The sequence below is a fragment of the Eptesicus fuscus genome, chromosome 13, assembly GCF_027574615.1.
Source record: "Eptesicus fuscus isolate TK198812 chromosome 13, DD_ASM_mEF_20220401, whole genome shotgun sequence".
NCBI lineage: Eukaryota > Metazoa > Chordata > Mammalia > Chiroptera > Vespertilionidae > Eptesicus > Eptesicus fuscus.
In genome coordinates this window covers 67,540,436-67,566,439 of record NC_072485.1, presented here as the reverse complement: position 1 = coordinate 67,566,439, position 26,004 = coordinate 67,540,436, and the positions used below count along the sequence as shown (strand labels likewise).

General features: G+C 42.2%; 2 protein-coding genes across 4 annotated transcripts in view; one reads left to right on the top strand and one right to left on the bottom strand.

Moving 5' to 3' along the window:
• Positions 1-26,004, top strand: part of CSTPP1 (centriolar satellite-associated tubulin polyglutamylase complex regulator 1) — a 160,402-nt gene that overhangs the window by 107,702 nt on the left and 26,696 nt on the right. For all 3 annotated transcript variants that reach the window (XM_008146754.3, XM_008146756.3, XM_008146753.3), the window contains one exon: positions 25,264-25,348. In XM_008146754.3, the coding sequence (XP_008144976.1) occupies positions 25,264-25,348 (85 nt within the window). The remainder of the gene's footprint in view (positions 1-25,263; positions 25,349-26,004) is intronic.
• ARFGAP2 (ADP ribosylation factor GTPase activating protein 2) overlaps positions 25,343-26,004 on the bottom strand; it is a 37,964-nt gene continuing 37,302 nt past the window's right edge. Inside the window, exon 17 of the transcript XR_008557870.1 lies at positions 25,343-25,409. The gene's annotated coding sequence lies outside the window, so the exon portion shown is untranslated. The remainder of the gene's footprint in view (positions 25,410-26,004) is intronic.

Sequence of the window (26,004 nt, the reverse complement as noted above, 5' to 3'; positions counted from 1 at the left end):
TGTTAATTTACATCCCTGTGACTGTTTTTATAACTAGCAATTTGTACATAATAAGCAACTTTTTAAAAATCCCATCTCAGTTATATCATTCTAAGGTTTTTCTGCAATATCAGGGCTTAGCAGAAAAAAATACAGAGAAGATTACTATTTAAATGGTTCCAAAATTCAAGCACAGAGGACTTAGGGCTTTATAGTTTCTTTTTATAAAAGGCATCTACTTTAAGCCATCGCAAACTTGAAATTTCAAATCATCGTGTCCACAATATTTAGTGCAGCCCTTTTGGCTTCTTCTAGATGCCCCAATGAAGCAAGGAACTTCTTCAGGGCCCAGCATACCACTCTGGGAGAAAGTCTCTTCATCTAGTCTAGAGCAGGACTTCAGACATCTGTGCCAGAGGCCCAGAAAAGGCCACCACTTGGAATACAGAGCAAAGAAAATAATTGTTTTATTTTAACCATATTCCTCAAACTTCAGGCCAACCATCTGTGACATACTCACTACCTTTATTGCCTGACTGTCTAACCACCCATCAGGAATATAGTATGATAGCATGTAATTATGTGTTTTGTACAAAACTATAGAACAAATAGAACTACCCATACCTAACTTTCCATTGTAAAATTATTTATTTTTTTGTTGGTCCTCACCTGAAGATATTTTTTTCCATTGCTTTTCAGAGAGGGAGGGAGGGAGAGAGGGAAGAAGGGAGGGAGAGAAACATCGATGCGAGAGAGACACGTCAACTGCTTGCCTCCCGATCTCACCCAATAGGGAGTGGGGGAGCAAACTGCAACCCAGGTAAATGCCCTTGACTGGAAATTGAACCCATGACCCCTCTGTGCACAGGCCAATGCTCTAACCACTGGGAAACACTGGCCAAGGCTATAAAATTGTTTTTGATATCTGTTCCCCTGAGTTTGGACCACTGTATTGTGATAAATCATTGGCCAATTAGGTCTTCCTATTCATTTATATTCTCCATTAATATATATATACTAGGGGCCCAATGTATGAATTCGTACACCTTGAAAGGAACTGTGGGCCACGAGGCTGCGGTAGGTACAGGGGTGGGTCTCAGCCCATCCTCTGCGCCTCCATCCGGTCCCTCCCTCTGCGGCCCCTGGTCCCCTGTCTGCCAGTAGCCCCGCTACCGCCACCGCTCCCACATGTTGATGGCACTGGCCCTGCTCACACCCACTGATCACGCAGAGCGTTTGACTGGCACAAGCAGCAGGTGTGAGCAGGGACGGTACCATCAGTGGGTAGGAGCTGTGGCTGTTGCCCTGATTGCACCTCAGGAGCAGGGGGAGGTGGATAAGCCCTCAGGGGTGATCAGGCGGCAGCTGCTGCTCGCACCCGCTGATGGCGCTGAGCGCTGAGCGATCGGGACCGGTGCCGGGCACAGGCAGTGGGTGCGAACAGTCAGTGGGTGCGAGCGGGACCGGCACCGGCAGTAGGTGCAAGCGCTGGGCTGGACTGCGGTGCACGGGAGCAAAGAATTTTCAGTAACCATCAGAGGCTCGCCCCGATGACAGCGACCAGTGCCCCGCCTTGGTCTGGCACCCCCACTCACCTGCTCCACCATCCCACCATGGCCGATGCCCACCATGTTCCGCACATGCCCCCTGGTGGTCAGCGCATGTCATAGTGACTGGTTGGTTGGTCTAGTTGTTCCGCTGTTCAGTCTATTTGCATGTTAGCCTTTTATTATATAGGAGATATATATATATATATATATACCATATTTTCCGGCATATAAGACGACCTTTTAACCCAGGAAAATCTTCTATACGCCCAGTCATCTTATACGCCAGAAAATACGGTATTCTAGCTTCCAATTCTCCAACCTCTAAGGACTCTTCTGATAACCCACATCAATCTCTGTTTGAAATTAACCCCTGGATGCTATAACTCTGTCACAGACTTTCTTTGTAACTTTGCATAATTTATCTCAAAAACTTAATTTTTCGTACTACTGTTCATTGAGCATAAACCAGGATAATAATACCACCTGTAGAAAAAAGAAATAGTGAGTTAGTGGATGTGTTTCCTTACATATATCTGGATGGGAAAATGTCTTCTTACTCTCCCTTCTGAATTCTCCCTTTTGGTTCCTGGCCCAAGTGAAGAATTGCTCTTCTTGGTAGCATCCATGTCTGCCAAGAGGAATCCTACCGCACTGCCTTTGAAGTGGTGGAAAACGGCCTTTACCGGTGTGCTTGGAGGATCTGGCTCCCTGGAGAATCCCAGGGGTCCCCACCCACACCTTCTTTGGAAAGTTCTTTTCCTAAAGTTGTCCTCAGACTTATATCAATATGCAGAGGAGACATCCTTCCTACAAAAAGCTTGTTTTTCCTCCCACAGTTGTGGGGAAGGTTGTGAAGAGGAAGTAGGAACTAGGTATAATGTTGGCAAAAATGTTTTGAGCACCTTAGATAAAAATGTTTGATAAGTACAGTCTTATTTTTATTGCCTCATTATACTGCTCGTTGGAGAATGTGTTTCCTTTGGTCACCTGCCAATGAGAAAGATTAGCCTTTTCCTGAATCTAGAATTGTTTCTTTAACTAGTTATGTTGCTAGAATAAGATAGACAAATGCTGCTGAAATTAACAAATCAAGATTGGAACATGGCAATGCTCACTTCTACTCACTGTCCTTTCCGATTCATTTGACATCTGCTGCAACCAATATGAGCAAGGTTTTGGTGGGGCTCTTTCCTCACCTAGTCTAAGCTGGAGTATTTTCAATTTAGTTCTTTCTGATGTCCAAGACTTTAAAGGATTCGCCCCCCTCCCCCCACCTCATTTGTTTCTGTTTTGTGGCATCTAGTAGGAAATGATTTTTCATTTAAGTGACTCTTCTGTAATGAAGAGTCATTTTTGAAATTTTCATACCTTCTAGTTTCTATTTTAGTCCAGAATAGTTATAGTTTCCTTTTCTTTGAGACTAAATGTCAAGTTTTTTTTTTTATTGTTGTTGTTGTTTTTTTTTTGGGGGGGGGTATTTTTGCCCTCTCTCAAATTTGTTCCCAGTTTACAGCAAAAGAAGCTGCTAGCATAATATTTCTGTATCAGCAGTTAGCTGAGCTCAATGTATATAGTACTTTGATCTTTGCCTTAATGTGTTTGTGTTGATCTAGGGTGTATCTTTTGGCTCTGGGAATTCTGAATTAAGTTAAAGCCTTTAACCCATCATTAGCTCATCTCCATTGCTTCAAATAAAAAGGAAACAAACTTTGATTGCAGTGTGAAGGACTGAGGTCACACATGAGGGCAAATTTATTAGAGATGATGTATTTCAATGTCATACTGAGTTCCTAAGCAGTATTTCAGAATGTCCTTCCCTGAAGTTATTTGTTTTTAATAGAATAGAGTCTGGCTCTGAGGAATGAATTATGTACACATCTGTTTGAAAGCATGAGATGAACAAGTTATCTCTTGAAGTCACTTATTCTTTAGAACAAATAAGTTGCATTTTGTTCTGAGGGAATTTTAACACTGGTTTAATTGGGAGAATCAAATGAGCCCAAGGCTAGTCTACAGAGAAAAGCCCTTTTAGATAGTATTTTTTATTGAGTTTGCCAACCTTTAATCCCCACTCACTTATGGTAAGTTTCAAGTATGGATAGTTCTAAGATGTGGTGAGTTTCCATGACTGCTAAATAGAATATGAATTTCTCATGTTACTTGAAGACTGTTTGTGGGAGGTCTTATTTGGGATTTTGCGTCTTCTGAAGAGCAACTCATGGTTTAATATGTCTCATCTGAACCCTACAAAAATGGTGGTGCTCATCTTACAAAAGAAAATATTTGTGTACCTCCCTATATGGTATTCTATGCTACCTAAGCCATTTGCCTGTGAAACTGTAAACTCTAGGACAATAGCCTGGTTCTCTTCCTCTCTCCTCATCAGTCAATTCTTATTTGTTAGTGCCTTCCTTTGCTTGTCTGCTGTCGGACAGAGAAGGGCTGGCTCAGCAGAGGCAGAAAAGCCTTTATAAATTTTTCTTTAGCAGTATACCATGATCCTAGATTAAAGTAGGAACCAGAAAACATAAGGTATAGAAGTCCCCAGAGTGACCTTGTATGACAGATAAAATTTTTATATGAAGAAACATCAGTCCCTGTGATGTAAATTAAGCTACCTAATCTCTCAATGTCTTTATTTCTCTGGTTGTAAAAGGGGAATAGCAATACCAATCACTCTCTTCCTCTGGAGTTTGGGAGAAATTTAATAGTTAATTGTATTCTTACAAGGGAATATATTGTTGACTTTTAGGAGAGTGAACTATTTGGGGGTCCCTAAGGGACCTGAAAATCTATTACCTCTTCCAGCACTAAAATAGAACTATTGTAAAAAGCTAACCCATTGCCAAAAAGTAAGCTATTAATTCTGTGGCTAGATCAGGTCCAATGTGAGAACAAGGGTTCGGATATCTTCTTGGGAAGAACTAACGCTAGATAGGCACAAAGATGGCCTTTTTTCTTTCTTTAAATCAGAACAGAGGTATAATTGTGTTTGATGGTTCACTTTGGGAGAATATTAGATTCAACCCTGAAACACATTAAATAAGATGATATACTTTTTAAAAGTCTCTAGAACATGCATTGTAAATGGGAGCAATATTGTCCCTCCCCCACAAAAAAATTAGATATTACAGTGGTTTGTGGGCCCCAGAACAATACACACACATACACACACACACACACACACACACAGTATATATATATATGATATTAAATTTTCATTGGGGTGGGCATTTAGAAAAAATGTCTAAAAAGGTAGGGGTGAGGGTAATAATGAAAGAAAAAAAATGGTTAAGAAACACTGCTGTAGTCTAGGACAAGAATATGGTTGTCAGTTATTCTTCCAGATATGTTGTCCGTAAGCATCAGTGAGCTGAAGATTGTCAGGCTGGATGCGCATTGCTATTGATTCCTTCAGTCCAACAGGAACTGAGTTCATAGAAAACTTGAAAGAGATGCAATTCATACCCTAAGGGATGATGATCTCAGACAGACAACTCAAACATAAAATCTACCCGTTAGAACCAATACTTTGTACTTAAATAAATGTGGTTAAATCTTTAAGGTAAGAGATTCCTTTTTTCTCCTGCCTATTTAGCCTTACAGAAAGGCACATCAAGGGTAGGCATGATCTTCAAAGTACTTCACAGAAAAAGCCAGATTGGGAGAAAGGAGAGGGTGTGGACCCCGCAGGCAGGAAGGGAATAATTATCTAAATAGTAATGTAAAGTGCAAAGCAGCCAAGACAAGAAATAGTGGGAATTGACATTTAAGTATGTAAGAAATTTTAAGTTTGATGTTGCTGTTGATATTCATAAACATATGTATATCCAAAGTATTTTTCCTTCCATCTTTTTCATATGTCTTACATAGTTTTTCATACCTTTTGAATGGGTGGGATGACCCAAAATTGGCTTGCTATGTACTATGAAATTTGGAAAAGGCTCTGTATTCTGTTAGGCCTAGAAGCCCTAAAATAATAGAATGACCATCTTTTTTAAATATATAGTTTTTCCTCCGTCTCTGGCTCTTTGTTGCTTAATCATCCTATTCTTTGATATTCATAACCATAACGTGGAGGAAAGAGAAACTGATTATTCATGTCTGCTTATCCATTTCATAGTGATGCCCTGGACAAGTACTCTTTCTCTAAGCCAAGCATTTGCTAAGAATTAGTTGCTGTGGGCATTTAACTGCCTTACAGAAATCTATCCCAGTCTCCTGATAATTGATTTCTTAAAATCATAGAAGAAAATGAAATGGATTGGAGAGAGGCCTTCAATCCTCTGATACCCATGGGACCCACTCATCTCCACCCCCACCCCAATTCTAAAATCTAACATATTGTCTCTTTCATAGTTCCTCAGATCCCCGCCCTTCAGCTTGTCTTTGTTACCCACTGGGTGGGTGTAACCAAACCTCAGTCACACCGTGGCCCCAGCAGCTGGGATTCTCTCTCTCCCCCATCACATTGCAGACATTCTTTTCACATCATTTTGTCCCCTCTGCTGCATTCCCTCCATTTGGCATCATTCCCTCTGTGCAACCTTCTGTTTCAAGGGACAGGAGTTTGCCAAGGAGATGCTGGCAAAGAGGGTCCAGTACTCTCCTTTCTATCTGAAGAGCCCAGTGTCACTCATTAGCATATGAGAAGAATGGTTGTAAATAAACATCAAATGAGGTTAAGGAGCTGCAGCTCATCAATATTAATGAAGTCCACCTCACAGTCTTGGAGCGAAGTACTGATGGCTCTAATCACAAGAAGCAGTTTCATAAGGCCCCCAGTTACAGGGAAGGAAGGGTTAGATTCAGCCTTCAGATGAATGTTTGTCATCTTCCAACCCCAGGAATGCTGCAGAGAAAGGCTGTCTGATACCAGATCTGTGCTTGCAGGGCCCCTCTTGTGTTCTGATTACATCTGTTTGTCTAAACAGGTGGAAGGCTAGAGGAAGAAGGCTGTATCTGCTAAACCAGACTCGGGGCTGGGAAAACTCCAGATCAGTCTGCGGTTCCCAAATCAAAAATGAGGTCTCATAGAGTACTAGGATTTGATCTCTCATTGCCCCTTTCATCAGTAACCCCATGGAACTCAAACTCTTATTTCCAATGAACTTAGAAGATCTGGGAGCTTCTAAACCCAGCCTAATAAGGGGATGAAAAAACTTCTGTCACAAGGAGCTCATGTGCCAACTCTCAGGTAGGCCTCTCCACAGAGCCATGTTTGATTCATGGGCCTATATTCACAAGAGGAATAAGTATAGCTGTCGTTTATTGAGCACTTACTGAGTCCCAGGCACTGTACTAAGTATTTTTGAAGTTATATAGTCCTTACAGTAATTTTGTGAGGCTGATTCACAGGTGAGGAAAGTGACACAGAATTTATGTAACGTATCTAAGATCACACATGTAGCAAGTAACATCTAGATTTAACTTAGAGCCCAGCTGGTATGGCTCAGTGGTTAAGCGTTGACCTATGAATCAGGAGGTCACGGTTCAATTCTCAGTCAGGGCACATGTCTGGATTGTGGGCCCTATCCTCAGTAAGAGGTGTGCAGGAGGCAGCCGATCAATAATTTTCTCTTATCATTGATGTTTCTATCTCTCTCTCTCCATCTCCCTTCCTCTTTCTGAAATAAATAAAAAATATTATTTTTAAAAAGAAAGGTATATCTAACTTAGAGGCCCATGCTCTTGACCACAGCACTCTCTGGCATCTGCGTCAATCACAAACAAAATGTGAGCTTTTGTGCTCTTCCTTCTCTTCTGTAAGATTAAGACCCTTTCTTCTCCAAACATAAAGTAGTTTTCTGAAAGTAGAACCAGACAACTTTAGAATTAATTTTTAAAAAACCAGCCCTAGCTGGTTTGGTGCAGTGGATAGAATGTCAGCCTGGGGACTGAAGGGTCCCCAGTTCAATTCCAGTCCAGGGCACAAACTAGGTTGCAGGCTCAATCCCCAATAGGGGGCGTGCAGGAGGCAGCCAGTCAGTGATTCTCTCTCATCATTTATGTTTCCATCTCCTCTCCTCTCTGAAATCAATTTAAAAATAAGTATTTGTTTATCAAAGCACCTGTTTGAAACCATTTTTAGCAAGTAAACTTTCACTAGGTGTGTTTTTCTTTGGATATAAATTTGAGGCAGTGGTATATGTGCTTTGAGTGTGTGTGTGTGTGTGTGTGTGTGTGTGTGTGTGTGTGTGTGTGTTAAGTAACAATGATACTGATTTATCCACCTTACCAGGCCAGTTTCTTTTATGATGCACATACCTTGCATGAGGTCAATGACTATGGAATACAAAGAAGCCGCCTGGCTCTCATGGCTGCTTTGAGCCTATGATCCTAGCCTCAATTACACCGTTTCAACAGTTGAACCTTGGTTTATTGCCTAAAGTTCATACTATCAGCTTCTTTATCTATGATTTCCTGGGGGGTGGGAAGGAGAACCTGATGCTACATCAAATGGTTATCGCAAAAGCTACACCTGACTGTTTTTAAAGAGTAACGCTTAGTGAAAGGATCTGCTAGTGAAACAGCCACTTATCTTTCCTCTCCTTTCCTCCTTGAAAACTCAGGGACCTTACTTGGTAGTTTTTACTTAGGCAATGCGCCCAGGAATGTTTCCACAGAATAGCACCCAAAGCCCACCCATGCAGGAGCCCTTCCTGCCACCAAGGTAACCAAGACTGGGAAGCAATTGAAACTGGGCCTTCCTTTCCCAGGCCTGTGGCTGTCAGCTTGGCTCAGAAAGAGGCAGACTGATGACTTTGTCTCCTCACCCAGTCACACTACCACACAGTTCTCATTTGGCCTCCAGTCACATGGTTATGCTGCTTATGGCCAAACAAGGATGCGCTGTTTCCAGTTCTTTGCACCCTGGGCTTGGCCTGGGCATCCTTAGTTGAAACCATCAGGGCCCCCAAACCCTGAAGCTTTTCCAGGGACAAATTGCATGCAGTGGTGGAGAGGAGGAGCTGGGCTGTGCAGTGAAGCAGTGGATGGTGTGCAGTCAGGATGTTTGCAAGAGCCAAGGGGTTAGTTCATTGCTGCTTTGTATACTCAGGCGCACCAGAAAACTCAGATTAATAGGCTGTTTATTCTTCAGCATGTTCCTTGAATCAAAGGCTCTGGATGGTATTATTAAAGAGTGTTTGTGAGAGCGCCCTGGAACACTCCTCCTGGGCTCCGCTCACTGAAGAGGAACGATTGAGTCCTTTCATTTCCTGGGCAGCACCCCTCACGCTCATTGCTCACTATAGCATAAAGGTCTGCAGAACCTTTGTCAGAAACAGAATCTTTTGTTCTGTCTTTATGAGGTCCCATTACCCATAGCACCTTGGTCTGTTGGAGTCTAATTATTTAATGTTCTTGCCTTTGAGCTACCTGCACCTGATGAATGCAGTCCCCTCTGCTTCACGGAGTTTTTGTTTGGGGTCTTGGAGGATTTTTTTTGTTATTTTGTTTTGTTGGCTCTGTTTAGTACTAGTTCTCTGTTTGGGCAGTATGGTCATCTATTTTTTCATGGTTGTTTAAAGGAATTTTTGCCAAGAAGGAAGAAACATCCACCTGAATCCTATTCTATGAAGCAAATGAAGTTTTTTGCTTTTTGAAGTTGTTGTTTTGTTTTTTTGGCTGTTAGAAGATTTCCCTGAAATGTAATGAAGCATCTTCAAACCTTAGAATTGAAGTATATTGAATCATGAAAGAATTACTTCCTCCACTACCACCCCCTGCAGTAGAGATTTATATTGAGGAAAGTAAAAAAAAAAAAAAAAAAAATCAGGAGGGAAACTGCTTCTCCACTCCCCTTCCAGTTCCCTTTCAGCAGCAGCATACTGTCACATGATATTCACTGTACCCTGTTCCCTCTGGCAGTTATACTTTTCCTGTGGCCTGGAAAATACTGTGTTTCAGGCCTTCCACAACTTCTGTGTGTGTGTGTGTGTGTGTGTGTGTGTGTGTGTGTGTGCGCACGCACATACTACACAACCACACCCTTCATGGGCATGCCTTTGACGCAGAGGCATCCAGTTTATGGCAGAGGTGCTGGAAGCTCACTAGTCACTATAGACAATGCAAACACTCAGCACATTATGGGCACCCGTATATATCAGACAAATGCAGTACAAATCATAAGCAGTAGTTCTGAATCTGGCACAGGCCTTAATTACCACAGCCAGAGGCCAGAAAATGAAATTGAGGTCGTATATCTGGGGTTAGAACTCTAGAAACCATCTGGCATCCCACAGCCCAAGGTTCCCCCAGGGAGGTGCACCTTGGAGCAGTGGGAGTCCTCTCATCCAGAAGATACTGTCCCCTCACGTCCCTCCAAAACCAGCACAGCTGTGTGGATGAGGACTGTTCGCCATATATACACTGAGACCAAGATATATATACACACCCTGGCGTTTCGCCTGGTTCCTTCTGTGAAGTCCATCTGTTTATCCAGTTCCAAATCCCAGAAGGCAGTCACCAAAAAGTAAATAGTGAGGAGGGACAGGGTTTTTTTTCTTTCTTTCTAGATAAACATGTTCCAATGAACAAAACAGATTTTACAAACGCATTCCATCTAGTAAATCTCACCTAACAGCTGTGTGAGAATGGCTTGGAGGAGAACAGGACAAGGCGTGGGGGGTCTCAGGACTTGATTAGGAGAATTAAAAAGTTCAGAAATCCACAAGGCATGGGCAGTTCTTGCTAGATGGAAGTCAGCTGCTTTCCTTCATTCTGTCCCCTCATGCCAAACCTGGGATCTGTGGGGGGCTTGCCAAAGATAAAAGTCTGGCTGCAAATGTCAGCTTCTTTAGCGACATGTCCTGTGTTTGTGAGTGTGCCCTTCTCCTCTCCTGTTCTAACGCTCCCCTGGAGTCAGACAATGGAATATTGCCCTAGGGCTGCCCATCCACCCACCTCTGCTTCACACTACTCCTTTGGCTAAGACAGTGAAAGACTGAGCATAGATCAAGAACATGGATTCTGCAGATCAGGGACAAGCACAAGAAATTGACCTTATGCCTCAGAGGTGGCTGGATATTTGTGTGTCTCAGTTCGATGTCAAATTGGCTCACTATACCATTCAGGAGTTGTTTTTAAAAATGTTCTCCTCGCTCCTCATTTTCGGGTCAGATGCTTTGGATAATCCAGTGGAATTCTCTCTGCTTGACTGCTGGTTGCTGCCAGACACAGAGTGCTAAATCCTGTCATTGGTGACTTGAAATGGTGATGTGTGAAACAGTGCTACAATTTGGACATCCTGCATTCATTCACACAGACTGCTTTGCCAATTAACCACAGTAGTGAAATGCAGCAACAAAGGGGGAAGAAAGCAGTTTCTACAGCCCTCGCCTTATCTTCACCCTGGGATCAGAGTGCTTATGCTCCCACCCTCCCCAAAGCCAATATGTGTCTCCAGTAATCAGTCAGCCTTGGAATTATGTTTTGTTCAATATTATTCCTTTCTCAGGCCTCATAGCACAATTTTTTAACAGATTGTAGCATGCCGGAGACAGAAATATCATGTATGTGAGAATAGGGAAGTGAGAAACAAACACTCTTGCTGCTGGTTCCCATCTCCAGTCTTTGCATTTGCTATTCCCTTTTACCCCAGATGGCGTGCCTGGCTCCTCCTTATCTGGCTAGGTCTCAGTTCAAAGGACACCTTCTCTAAGAGGTTATCCTTGCCTCCCATCTAATGTCCCACCCTCCCTCACTTTATATCACACCACCCTGTTTTACTTATGTCATTGCCTTATCACTTTCTACAAGTATTTTATTTTTGTCTACTTGTTTATTGTTTATCTCTCCACACTCCCCCACACACACTAGAATGTAAGTTCCATATAAATAGGGATTTTTCTCTGCCTTATCCACTGCTATTTCCACAGAACCTAGCATTTAATAAGTATTACTTGAATAGGTAGGAATGTAGCAATTAAGAACTTCCAAAGCAAATATATGGTTATTATCAGGAGTTGAAAAGGCAAACAGACATATAGTTTGAAGAATGGAATAAAAATACCAGGTTTCCCATATTCATTTTCATAATTTTTTAAAATTTATTTTTTATTACTGATTTTGAGAGAGAGGGAGGGAGAAAGGAAGAGAGAGAGAGGGAGAGAGAAAGGAAGAGTGAGAGAGAGAGAGAGATTGATTTGTTGTTCCATGTATTCATGCATTCATTGGTTGCTTCTTGTATGTGCCCTGACCAGAGATCAAACTCACAACCTTGGCATATCGGGATGATGAACTAACCAGCTGACCTATCCGGCCAGGGCCTCATAATAGTTTTAATTATAAGTTGAAAGTGTTGAGTCAAAGATCACATAAATTGAGTAGCTCTTCATTTCTTCTGATTCAGACTAAACTGCTCTGGATTGAGTAGATTAAGTCAGGGTCATGGAGACCAAGTACAACACTCTTCCTTGCCAGGCTGGCATAACTGAGGCCACAAAGGATGCCCAACTCCAGATTTCCACTGGAAAGTGCCTAGCTTTGCTTTCTCCAGGGCAGGTGCCAGAGGAAACTAGCACAACAATTTAAAACAGTGGCAAGCCCAGCCTGAATATCTTCATACAGCCTTTCTTACATTCTTGCCTGCTTCTGGTTTCCAAAGAGAGCACATTCCTCCTCTAAGCTCAGGGGCCCTGCAGCTCTTTCTGATGTGAGAGATGGAGGGTGAGTGGGTGTGTCTTAGCTTTGACCTGCCCATCTGTGACACTGTATGACTGAGAGAACTTGTTTAGCCTCACAGACACATGACACTCACTCCTCAGAAGTCCTTCGCCCAAATGAGGAGTATTAGCTTCTCAGAAGTTATCCTTTGTCTTGTTGGGGCAAGATCAGTGCCTAGTGTCAAGAGAGAGATATTAAAGATTAAAGAGCCTCCCCCAGGAAAGGGGATAGTTTTGCCTGAATCTCTTAAGTTGTTTTTCCCCCATACAAGTGCATTCATGTTGCTGGGCTCCCTGACTTACTCCCTGGCAGTTTGTAGTTATTATTCTCACGACTTTGTGGTCTCATTGATATCAGAATGTGTTTCAACAGCTGTAGGTGATGCTTCCATGCTCCACTGCTTTTTCTCTTACTTGCTAATGACTCTTCTGTTGATTTCAGCCTTTAACCAAGCCCACCTCATCCACACCCCACTCCTTGCCCTGTCTTTTATTGATGCTGTGTTGACTTTGTGTGTCTCTGTTAGTTCAGTTTTCTGAGCACCTGCAGGGAATTAGCCATCTCTGCTTGCTGCTGGGGATCACCCAGGCCTTTGATCTATTTGATTTCTATACTTTTGGAAATGTTGAAGGACTCTTTAGCTTCACCAAAATACATAAAAGGTGCTGTAGTTTCTGTAGCGTGACCTTCCAGACTAGCTCTGCTTACGGATCAGAAGATAGTAATGTAAATAACAGATGTAGATACCATTCATTAAATGTTTACTATGTATCAAATACTGTTATAGTCATTTAACATGACTATGTAATTTAATTCTTACTTATAGGCCTAAAGGCCATACATGAACTAACCCCAATTATTTCTCTAACCTCAACTCTTATTCCTTCTCTCCTGGTTCTCTTAGCTCCAGCTATCCTGCTTCTATGCTGTTCCTCTGACCCAATAGGCATGCTTCCTCCTTAAAGCCTTTGCAGTGGCTGTTGCCTCTGCCTGGAATGCTCTTCCCTCGGATGTCTGCCTAGGTTACTTCTTAATCTTCAAATCTTTACTTGAGTGTCACCTTCTCTTACCTAGACTACTCTATATAAAATTGTACCACCACTACCCACTCACATTCCCTCTCCAACTTGCTCTCTTATATTTTTTTCTTACTATCTATTATTTTAACTTACTATATATTTATTTAGTTAACCATTTATCATCTGTCTTCTCCAGTATAAGGTAAGCTTCATGAGGGCAAGAAGCTTGTCTAGGTCCTAATGTATTCTAAGCACCTAAAAACAATATCTGGCACATGGTAGATGTCCCATAATTCCTGATGCATGAATAAAGTTTTCCCTTCAAAAACCCTGTCTCCCTCTCCCTTCCTTTTTCTCTAAAAATCAATAAGAACATATCCTCGGGTGAAGATAAATAAATATGTATATATGGAGATTAACAGGGAGTAAGGCAAGAGTTGCTGTTTTAAATACTATAGCCAGGGGAGGCCTTACTAGTATGATGGTATTTGAGCAGAAACCTGAAGGAGGTAAGATAAGCAGGTATCTAGGGATAAAGGGGATGGCAGGTACAATAGCCTGAGTCATGAGCATGTTTGACATATTCAAGGAACAGCAAGCCAGTGTGGCTGGAATGGTCTGAGAGAGGGGTGATTAGAAGGAGATACAGTTAGGGCAATAATAGGGGCCCTCATTGTGTAGAGTCTGAGAAGGAAGAAGTATCCCTCTTTATAAATGAGAAAAACTAGGGCTCAAAGAATTTTATCCATGCCAGGAAATAACAGAGATATTTTGAACCTTGTCTTAATTCCAAATTTCATGTTCTTAGCTGGTATGTGTGCTACACTAGAAAGCAATAACATGGGTTTCATAGCATACCCACTCTTCTATCAAGTTATATGCTACCTACCTGGATTCAAATTATGTCCTACCTGTTCTTTATGCTGCTGCCTCACCACAGAGAATTACAATGAAAGAATCCCAGAATGTTAGAGCCAAATAGAATCCTGAGGATTATTGAGACAAAAAGTTCACACATTTTTTTAATAGTTTTGAATGGTATTGCTTTTTTCAGACCCTTTGATGTCTTCCCACTGCTTATACTTTTGTTTGTTTTCCTAATTATTTAAATAGGTTATACATGAATGTGACAAAATTTAAAAGGTCAAAAGGGTACACAATCTAACATACTTTAAAATAAACTTAACTTTGTCTAATTGACCCTGATTATTTACATGTGAAACTTGACAGAGGAAGAAACTGAGGCATAAAGAGTTGGTGCTCAGTTGAAGGCCACCCACCAATGGAGAAACCAGCTACCTTATCCAGACTCCAATGAATAAGACCAGACTTTGTCTTTCAGAAGACTTGTGCATAAAAGAAATTGGGTGGGTTCATCCTTTGATGCCACTGGGGTATTTTTCATCTTTTTCCTTTCTTTTTGTTTGCTTGCCAGTCCCGCTGAAAGATAAGGATCAGGGTTCAAAAAGCCTAACCACTGTGTCATTTCCCAGGATGGAGAGCCACTGTCATTTGGTTCACATTTTTATTAAAATAAGATGAGTGATTTACTCACATTATAGGCAAAGAGTCTTTTACCAGGAAAACCATATTTTGAAAAACAAAGCTGATGGCTTTAAGGAACAGTAACTGCTAACATCAGTTTCCTTTCCCATCCAGTCCCAAAACAGTCAGACACTCTTCTGTCTCTAGCTGCCTCTTTCTCTTACCCACACATGTACATATAATTATAGATATGGTACAGTATATATGCCCACAAAAGACAGAACACAGCAGGAAAGACAACAGTAGATTCTTCTGGAGAGATGTGTTTATCTGTATCCAATCTTCTTTTCTGGTTCCTGCTGTTTTTGTTTCCCTAAGTCTGTTTTTTTAGTTGATAGGTAGCCATAAATCCATCATCATTGGTGGAAGTTAGTGGATTCTGACGAGAGCACAGGCTGTGGTCTTTATAAATACGTCTACATGCTGGCAACAGCCTTTCGCTACTCACACAATCATCGAGAACCAGGGAACTTTAGATTGGTTTTTTATTTTTAGTCTGTCTTGGTTCAACTCATCCTGAGTGAGTAACTCTGTTAGCCACTGCTTCTTTTTATATTTATTTAGAAAAGAAGGAAAATGCATTTTAAGTGAATCAAATGCATAATCTGTTCCACTTCTTATTTATTCTGTGGCTACTCTGGTCAGTGGGAAGCCCAAAGAAATAATAACTTTTATTGGTTTTTGTTTTCTGTGGCTTGCTTTCTCAGACAAGTCCTCATCAGACAGTTCTGCTGATAGCTTATAAAATTTCAGCCTGATTTTAAATTGGAAAGGAAAGAGTAGTTGGAAATGTTTTTATGTATATTAAGTACAATCTTCTCTTGCCAATCTGTGTCTAGTCCTGTTAAAATTGCAGATACAGGTTTATAGTGGCTTAAAATGTTTATTTTTGTTATCCCTTCTCTATGAAGATTAGCAGAAAGTCGCCTAAACTAGAAAGGGTCTGTCAGTTTGTTTGGAGGGAACAAGGAAGCTGGGAGCCAGATTGACTACATCTGACCCTGGAGCCAGCCTAGAGGGATGATGGAGATGAAATAGCTGGTGGCAGGTTTAAATATTAACAGTGATACTAGAAATAGCACTTGCAGCTAGCACTGCATTCTCATTTTGGAATTCACTCTGCTAGGTGTTTTTCATCCATAGGAGAAATAAAAGCTGCTGAGTCTCCAGGGCTCCAGGGAACAAAAAGGACATAGGGAGCCTGTGTAGTAGAAAGAGGCCTTGCCCTGGAATCAGAAGGCTTGATTTGATCATGGCTCTGCCATTTACTTGGTGATTTTGTCCCTTGCGGAGTCTCATTCCCCTTGTCTATAAAAAGAGGAATCATACCATTATCCTCTCCCTCCCCCACAAGGTTCTTATGGGAATCAAAAGTGATCATGAATATGAAAAGGGTTTGCATAATTATATAGTCTCTCTACCAATATGACTCATCAGCACTTTTAATGGTGAGATGATAGAGGATTGGCAGTGCATTAACTACCAAGAAAAATGGTGTGTACCTGCCTCAGGCAGGAAGATGATTTATTCACTCATCAACGAAGAGTAGTCATGAGATAAGAAATAAGATTGCTTTAGCCACCCACTGGCTTGAGCTGGAGATCTCCATGAATTGTGCCTTCTGTTATGCAGGTGCTATGCCACCTCTGTGCCTCTAATGGAGGAGAGTGATAACAAGAGCAGGTGCTGTTATTGAGTGCTTCCCCTGTGCCATATGCCAGCACTTTCAGTTTACTATCTCTCTCTTTTTTAATCATCTCTTTTAATCCTCTCAAGAACTCTTCATGGGGGGTAAGAGATCAACCAAAGGACTTGTATGCATGCATAACCAATGGGCACCAACCGGGGTGGGGGTGGGGGGGTGAGGACATGTGCTGGGGGTTAGGGGCGGCCAGGGGAGACTTATGTAATACTTTAAACAATAAAGAATTTAAATTTTTTAAAAAGCCCTCCCCTCAAAAAAAAGAACTCTTCATGATTAGTATTAGTAGTATCATTATTCCTATTAGTATTGTTGTTGTTATTATTCACTCTTATTTCCAGTTGGCTTGCTCAATGTCATATGACCAACTAGCTGAAGAACCAAGATTGGGATCCTGGTTGGCTGATTCAGGAGCCTGCACTCTTAAGCATGTGTTATATAAGACCCACGCAGGGGTTAGAGCCAGGGGGGTTTAACTATCCTCCACAGAGCCCTAGAGTTTCAAAGCAGTGCCTCAGGCCTTCTCTCCCCTCCACCTCATTCTTTGCACCTTTAGCCTAGGAGAGGGCTATTGAGGAGAAATGGGCAAAAAAGACTCTTTCAATCTGTGTTATACATTGAGGTTCCTTATAAGATTCCCATTGGGGGGAAAAGTATATCTGTTTAAAAAAATTTTCAACCCTCACATGCCATAACTTCCTTATTTTACAGGTGAGAAAATGGAGGTCCAGAAATATGTAATTAGTTCCGTGCAGAACTCAGACCACGTATTTTTCTTTATGTATTATGTCTTTGTGGTAGAACAGAACATTCCCCCTAAAACAACATGAAAGCCCTCACTGTGGCCATAAAGATCCATGTAAGGAAATTCAAAACACTGCCTCTCTTTCAAAGGTTGTGAGGTATTCCAGATACACCACCATGAGAGGGCAGAATGTTTCCTCTGACCTTTAGTTACCATGAGGAAGGATGGAGTTCATTTCCACCCTAGCGCTCATGCCTGTTGAACCATTTTCTTTTTAAGTAAGAGTGGGTCACAAGAGTTTGCCACAGCACCTGCTTCCTCCTGGATAAGAATTACATCTTGGCTCTGAGGTCTCTGTTTCAAAGGACACACCCTGTCCTCTTATTTCCAAATGAAAACGTGAAGCAACAACAACTGGTAGAGCTGGGCTAGTTGGTCTCTGGATTAGGATGAATGGTGGTACAAATGCTAGGCTTGAAATAACTTTCCTGATGGGCTGCTGGGCCCTTTGGCAGCTTATGGTGCCAAGATCCTGCTTCATATTTTGATGTCCAAAGCTGCCTGCCATTTCCTCAATAAATGGTCAGAAGACTATGCCTGTGCCAGAGTAACTAGCCCTGTTGCTGCTGGCACTGGTGCCTCCTTTCATAATGCCATATGGCTGCCCACCCTAGGCCTATGCACGCCTGTTAGGTTTCATGTCATCAAAGCTGTCGAAGAGAGTGACACCCCACCCCGGAACCAAGTCTTGCTTTGGTCCTCCAACTCTCAACAGCCCCATCATGATGGATAGAAGGCAGGGCAACACCCCAAGGGTTTCACACAGTCTGGGGGTTCTTCTCATATCAGACCAGGCCTCTAGTTCAATCCCACGGTAGTGAGTAGGGATGGCCATGGTGAGCCTAAAAACCTGATCAGATTGCCATGATGTGCCATACACGATCACAGGTTAGACTTGCTCACATTTTTTTTTCTTTTTTTAATTTCTTGCATCTTTGTGTATATATATAGAGAGAGAGTAAGGGAGCAAGGGAGAGGGAGAGATATAGAAACATCAGTGATGAGAGAAAATCATTGATTGGCTGCCTCCTGCATACCCCCCACTGGGGATCAAGCCCCCAACCCAGGCATGTGTCCTTGACCAGAATCGAACCTGGGATCCTTCAGTCTGCAGGCTGATGCTCTATCCACCAAACCAAACCAGCTATTGCTGCTCACATTTCTTTAAATCTTGTGTAATATAAACAGCTCCTGGTGAGTTGCTTTTGTTCATTCTAAAAACTGCCATGAAAGTGTTACTATGTCTGATTTAATACTTTGCCTAGAACATATATACTGGTCAAAAAGAAATAGTCACTTGATGTTGGGCTTAATCATAATAAAATTAAGGAGTCTGGCTTTCTGCCCCTATTTGAACACACTAAACATGCTCTGGGGAGGAATGAGTTGGCAAAGGATAGTATTAATAATGGCCCAAGTACTTTACCCCACAGGTGTCATTGGAAGCCATTGCTTCTCATTCCTTTTGTAAGATCATTTTCCTTTCAGTAAACTAATGATCATTTCCCTCCATTTAACATAAAACAACAGTGCTACCAAAGAAGATGAAATTGAAGAACACAGCCTGCTATTCTCTGGGGCTTTGCTTGACAGGAACATGGCCCTAGAATTTAGATTCTTTCTGTGATTTGTGGTACCCAAGTGCTACATGGCGTACCACATGCCTTGCCCCTTCCTCTCTCTGCCCCCACTCTCCCTCACTCATATCCTCATTCTTGCAGAGTAGCACTGAGGAGTATTTACTCAGCTGTGGGCTGGTACCAAAGGCTAAGTGCCCCGGGGATTGAAAGGAGTGGTATGGTCATGCCCTGAACTATCTGTGTCCTTCCGAGCATCTCTTGGCAGAGCAGCCTGGCTGAGGGTGATTGTCATTTAAAATGAGCCTTGCATAAAAGAACATAAAAACAATTGCAGCTGAAAATTGGAGAGTTCACTCATGGGCTGTGGTATTCTCTGGCCTTTGTGGTCATTCCTATTGAGAACATGCAGCCAACCAACTAGAAGTTGTCCAGTCGTCTGAGATTGCCCATGGCTTGGTAGCATTTCATTATCTCCAGTTCTTGTCCCAGCACTAGCTCACCCAGCCATCAATATGTAGACACTCATACAAATGAGTTCAGACTAAACCCCATTTCAAGCCTCATACTTTCGGAGCTAAAAAAACCTTGATTTGGACTTTGGAGAAGGCTTTTTCTGATTAAGAGACAAAGATATGGCCCTATTCCTTCCACCCCTCCACTGATCTCCTTTAATGACACCACTCTGACCCTGGAAAAGGCACCATTTCCCAGGAAGAGCAGAGGCATCTGAGTCTATAATCATACACCGCCTCAGTTCCTCTGAGCAAATGTTGTGGACACACATGGTGGTCTGTGAGGAGTTTGTAGAGATGACTAAGCTGCCCCCAGGAGCTTCAGAGGCAGGAATTTCCACAGCAAGAAGGCAAACCAGATGTAGAAAAGACAAGAGAACATCTTCATGCTTCATTTCCAAGAAGGGAGTTAGCTCTGGGATATATTGGGCATCAGTAATTTCTGACTAGATTAATTTTCTAGCCAAAATAACCTCATCTATCACTCTCTAGGATTAAAGATGACCAATAAAAGAATTTTTTGAGTCAGAGGCTGCTTATCTTAAAAACTACAGCATTCATGCTAGAGTTGTAACACTGGTAAACTTAATAATTAGGAAGTAAACCCTAGGCTTCCTCTGATTTTCAAGGTAAAATCGGTGCTACATTTCTATGAAAATAAATATCCAAGCTGATTGAGTTGAGCACTTGATGTAAAGGTGTTAGGAGTCAGCAAAGCCCAGGAAAGCATTTCACCTGCAATGATTTATTGTTTCCTGAGATTATAGTACCTACCAAATAGGACACCTTCCATTTTCAGCACTTTACAGCTCCTGGCATCTCCTCACGCCCCTCCCCCACTGAGACATACCTCCTGTGCCCGGAGAGTCCCCATCTCTGTGTTCACACAGTAGCCAGAACTTTGTCCCTCTGAATTTTCATGAGTCACTCTGCAAAAATTTTTTTTTTCTTAATGTTTGTATTGAATTTTGAGAGAAAGAGGAAGAGGGATAGAAAGATAGAAACGTTGATGAGAGAAACACCTATCAGCTGCTGCCCACACGCCCCCTACTGGGGATTAAGCCTGCAACATGCACCAACCTGGAATCAAACCAGCAACTTCTTGGTTCATGGGTTGACACTCAACCACTGAACCACACCGGCAAGGCTACAAAGCGTATTTTCATTCACTCATTCCTTCAACAGATATTTACTATGATGTTCCAGGCATTGTGCTAAGGACTTTAGTTAAGTCCAAGTATTTCTCAACTTCAGGACTTCAACTATTAATTGGTTAATAATTATAAAATACTATTACCATTTATTGAGCACTTTGCTAATTTTCCAGAAAAGTGTCATATATAAATGACCTCATTTGATTTTTACAACAATCCTATTGGGTAGATAATGTGGTTATTCACATTTTTAAGATGAGGAAACCAAGGCTTAGAGAAGTTGTATAACTTGTCCAAGTCATACCAGTGGAAATAGTGGAGCTAGGTCGTCTGACTGCAAAGTCTGGGTTCTGCACTCGTACTACTACCCGGCACAACTACTCTGCCCTGTTTAATGGGGCCACCTGGAGGGTATCTATATGTCTCACTTTGATATAAAGTCTGTCAGTCACCCAGCCTGAACTGTTCTATCATTAGAAGTCAAGACCTTCACTAACCAGCCGGATCCCACCTACTAAAGTAGAATTCACAGACCTTTGCAGCTAGGCAGGCTTAGGTATGAATCTCAGTCCTTCCTCCACTCACTAGCTGTTTCCTTGAGAAAGTAATTAACTTGAGTTAAGGAAACCCTAGTTTCTTTATTTCTAAAATAATAGCAAATACTATAGCAGAGGATGTATGATGGGCCATTAATGTAATGTAAGTACTTTACATTAACTCACAGCAACTGTATGATGTTGGTACTATCATTATCTCCATTTTATAGATGGGAAAACTGAGGCATCAAGAGCTTAAAGGTCAAGTCATTTGAAATCAGTGGCAAAGCTCAGATTTGGACCCAGACAGTCTAACTTTGAAGTCCATGCTCTTAGCCACAATACCACGCTGTGCTGCCTCTAGAGATGATAGGATCAATGGTGTAAAACCCTCTGGTCTAGAGCCAGGCACAGAGTTGATAGGACGATTATAAGGTTTAGAGGAAGAAAGTTTAACAGCTCTGACCACCCACAAAAAAGAGGAGCACCAATTTGTGGAGAGTGTTCTGATTTTGATCTTATACCAAGACTTCTTAAGTCTTTGCCTTTGAACTTTCAGGACTTGCTGGCTGAAGCTTTCCTAATTGTGGGGATTCCTTTAGAGCATGCATCTGTTGGTACACACCACCTACCTTCCCTGCACCTGCCGGGGTGCAGAGCGGCTGGGATGAGAAATGGTGGAGTGGCCACCAGCACAGGTGTACTCTTCCCGCCCTCCCGTGGCCTCCGGCCCAGCACAAGCTGCTGTACTGGAGCTGCAGTCTTTCCTGTTGACAGTAATTAGAACCTTTCAGACTCAATTTCTTACATGAGAAAAATCCCAATTCGCTTGACTTGTCTCCTTGATCCAATTCACCTGAAGCTATTTAGTTTCTGCAGTTTGTTTGTAGGGAAAAGCAAGCTCTTAAGCCTTCACACATTAGTGGTTGATAAGATCAAGGGCCTGAAAATGTTAGTTGGGTAAACTTTGGAGCCAGCCGCCTGCGTTTGAATTCCAGTTCTGCCTCTTAGTAAGCAAGCACCATCTGAGTTTGTGTCTGTGCAATGGGGATAACAATAGTGAAGATTAGATGAGCTAAGACATGTAAAACCCTTGGCAGGACAGTGCCTCGCCCTCAGCAAGTGCTCAATGAATATTAGCTGTCAGTATTATCAATATTAAGCCCATCCAGCCCTCAGTCATCCTTCTTTCCCTCCCAGCCCGGAATCTTGCTCTGGAAAGCTAGTTCCCCTTTCTTTTCCCCAGGCTCTAGACTCTTCTCTCCTCACTCATCGGAGTATTTCATCTCTCTACGCCTCCATGAACATATCTATGAAATGGAACTGAGAATAATGGAGTCTACTTCATGAGATTGTTGTGAAGGTTAAGTGAGCTAATTCAAGGCCTGAGCAAAGACCTCAGTGACTATTCAGTCTCATTACTGTTAATCCTATAGCACAAAGGGCTGCCCGGAAAGGCCTTTGAGATCTTGGAGAGTTCTAAGAGCCGGGGGCCCAAAGTAGACAGGGGCATTTAGGATTAACTAATGCCTGAGTGTGAGCCTTGGGAACTAGGGAGACTGCTCGCTTGCTCATTTCTGTAACATAGTGCCTGGACCCCAGGAGGCACATGGTAATATCAAATTAGTGAATATTCTGAAACAGGTTTGGCTCAGGCAACCTGACAGAGAATTTTCAAGGCAAAACACTCCTAGGTGTTTAAGCATTTAAACTTGGCAAGAAACACCTTCCTCCTCTCCTCTCCTGTCTTTGCCTCCAGGATTTAAAAACAAAACCAAAATAACTCTGATTGTTTGGAGTTACTATGCTCTAGACATCCTGCTAAGTACTTTATAGACATCATCTTTTTTCATCTTGACTTCAGCCCTGAAAGGTAGGTATCATCATTTTCATTTTATAGATGGGAAACTAATATTTAGAGAGGTTGAGCAATTTCCCCAAGATTGCATACCTGGTTAATTGCAAAGCCAAGATTGCCTGACTTTCATTTATCTCTTTATCTGACTATCTTCCTTACTTCACATTTGGGAAAGTCAAGTTCCAGAAGTGACTGACAAGATGTATTCTGATTTTCTGATGTTTTTAGTATTTCCGTGAGACACTACATTAGAGAAGTGCAAAGTTGTTTTTATACATTAGTTTTCTGACTTTGGGAAGCAAGTACTAGTATTGGAATCCAGGACGCTGACATCAATCCCCAGCATTCATATTCTCTCTCTCTCTCTCTCTCTCCCTCTCTCTATCTCTCTCTATCTCTCTCTCTATCTCTCTCTCGTCTCTCATTTCCCTTCATCCTATTTATCTTCCCAAAGATATTTTCTAGGTAATTATGGGGATAAATGTGAATTTCTGTGTGAGACACTTTTACCCCCATCTCCAAGAATGGTATCAGGTATATCCACCCAAGTTTACTCTAGAAAAGCACTGATAATTCAAAGATAGAACTCTCTTTTATTTACTTCCTGCCACCATACTTCTCTCTACACCATATATAGGGAGTTCTGGAGTGAGATTAAAGTGGGAGCACATTAGATTCAGTGGCTTTTCTCCCTTCCCTTTGCCTTTCTGTCCCTCACCCCAAATCTATGAGATCATGAGTGGCTATTACTCCTTCCCTTGACAAATAAAACCTCCTATCAGGCTGTGCCCAAGGTCAGGCAAGTGAGGAGAGGAAAGTACACACCCTATTGTGGCTAAGATGAAGGCCACAAAAGCCATCTTGATCCTTTGACCTACATTGACGCTGATTCTGTTCCTTGGTGTCCCTGACTTTGGCAGTGTGGTTTGGTTAACTCTGTGCCCCCATTTTGAATTGAGCTTTAATGAAAAAGTAGTAGGAACTCAGGCCTGTCCCTGGGGATTTGGGGTTTTTGTCTTGGAAAGGCATCAACCGAACTAGCAGGGGCAGGAGAGCTGAATTCCTGTGGCTTGGGCTAACTTAGGTCCAAAGAAACCAAGTGCCTATGATCATCTTCATTCCCCAAATGTGGCCGTGCCCTTTGGATTCCCTTCTCTCACTCATGCTCCCAGCTAGGATGGCTTCCAGGTTGCTTCCTCTTGCTTTACCATTCGCATGTCTTTCCATATTTGAAATGCTTTAGCCTTGGAACACTTGTGGATTGCTGCTGCCTGGCCGATCTAGAATCTTTTGGATTAGTACACACAGTACCAAAACAACTTTTAAGCATCAGCGTCTTTCCTCTCCCTTGGGGTCCTATATACCTCCCTGAGATTTACCTCTGTGGGTCTTCCGCTGTGCCACAGAAGACTGGCTCATCTCTCCCACAGTATATCAGGAATCATTTGTTTGCCTTGACTGTATACCTTGGACAGCTAACTTGGCTTACTATAATATGACCAGATTTGTGTGCAGACATCAAAAAGAAGCCAGCCTGTGTAATACTGGATGACAGAGTAATAAGGTCTGCGGGTTGCTATACTGTACTCTTCTCCTCCATACATTGCAAGACTGAGTGTGCCTTAGTCCTGCTTCCAGATGTTCTGTGGATGGTCGTTAGGCATGTTGTAGTGAATGTTACCATGCCAGAGAATTTCAGCAGATTTAACCAGCTTTTAAATGACTCATTCTTGCAAATTGTTATACACAAGGAAAACCAAACTAAGAAGGCTGATAAAAGTATCCCTCTTGTTCCTTCTTTTCCATCCCATTTTTCAAACCAGTGAAGCTCCTTTGGCTCAAATGTTATAGCTGGGTGCCTCCCATCCAGGAAACACTTTGTATAAATATGGACCTTAAAATCTCACCCCTGGAGGTTAGTGGCTAGCACACCCTTAACTCTTACTTTTAAAAAGAGCAGCTCTACTGCCCTGGCCAGTGTGCTCAGTGGTCAGAGCATTGACCCACACACTGAGGGATCATGGGTTTGATTCCTAGTCAAGGGCATGTACCTAGGTTGCAGGTTTCATCCCCAGCCCTGATCGAGTTGTGTGCTAGAAGCAACTAATCAATGTGTCTTTCTCATCTCCCTCTCTCTCTCTCTCTCTCTCTCTCTCTCTCTCTCTCTCTCTCTCTCTCTCTCTCCCCCTCCACTCTCTCTAAAAACCAATGGGAAAAATATCCTCAGATGAGGATTAGCAAAAAATAAAAAAGCAGCTCTACTGAAACTAGGTCTGAAACCCATGAAATGACCAAAAAGAAAGCAACAAGTTCACATGCAGAGACCTAATATATTTTTCTCCATTTCCACTTCAGATTTGCTGACCATGAAGGAATATCACTGTTTGCTGCAGTTGCTGTGCCCGGATTTCCCACTGGAGCTTACTCAGAAAGCAGCCAGGTAGGTCTTCTGAGCTCTTGAAGCCAACTCAGCCCTCTGGGGCAGAGCTTCTTAGAGAAACCTGAAATGTATACAAACAAACAAACAAACAAACAAACAAACAAACCATTAGGGAAGAATAAAACCATTAGGAAAGAAACTGGCATTTGGAGAGAGGTTTATTTGGGAATTGCCCAAAAACATAATACTTAGTTTCTGTGTTTCCAAACGGAAGCCAAATGATCCTTTGTGGTTTCTGTGGGGAGCCTTCAGGTCTGCAGATAGAGTTGGAGGGTGGTGAGATGAAGAGGCAAACTCTCTCTCTCTCTCTCTCTCTCTCTCTCACACACACACACACACACACACACACACACACACACACACACACACACACGAAGAGGTAAGAGTTGGCAGCAGTTTGTGAGGAAAGGGGATGAGGTTGGAGACTGGATAAAGCACATTAGAGGGGAGGATAAATTGTATTATTTATGCTAAAAAAAAGGTTTTCAATATTATTCCAGAATAGTTAGAACCTCCTAATTTCTGTGTTTGGTTTCAGTCATTCACATTTTTTTAAAAAATGAGGTAGTTTGCCGAAACCGGTTTGGCTCAGTGGATAGAGCGTCGGCCTGCAGACTCAAGGGTCCCAGGTTCGATTACGGTCAAGGGCATGTACC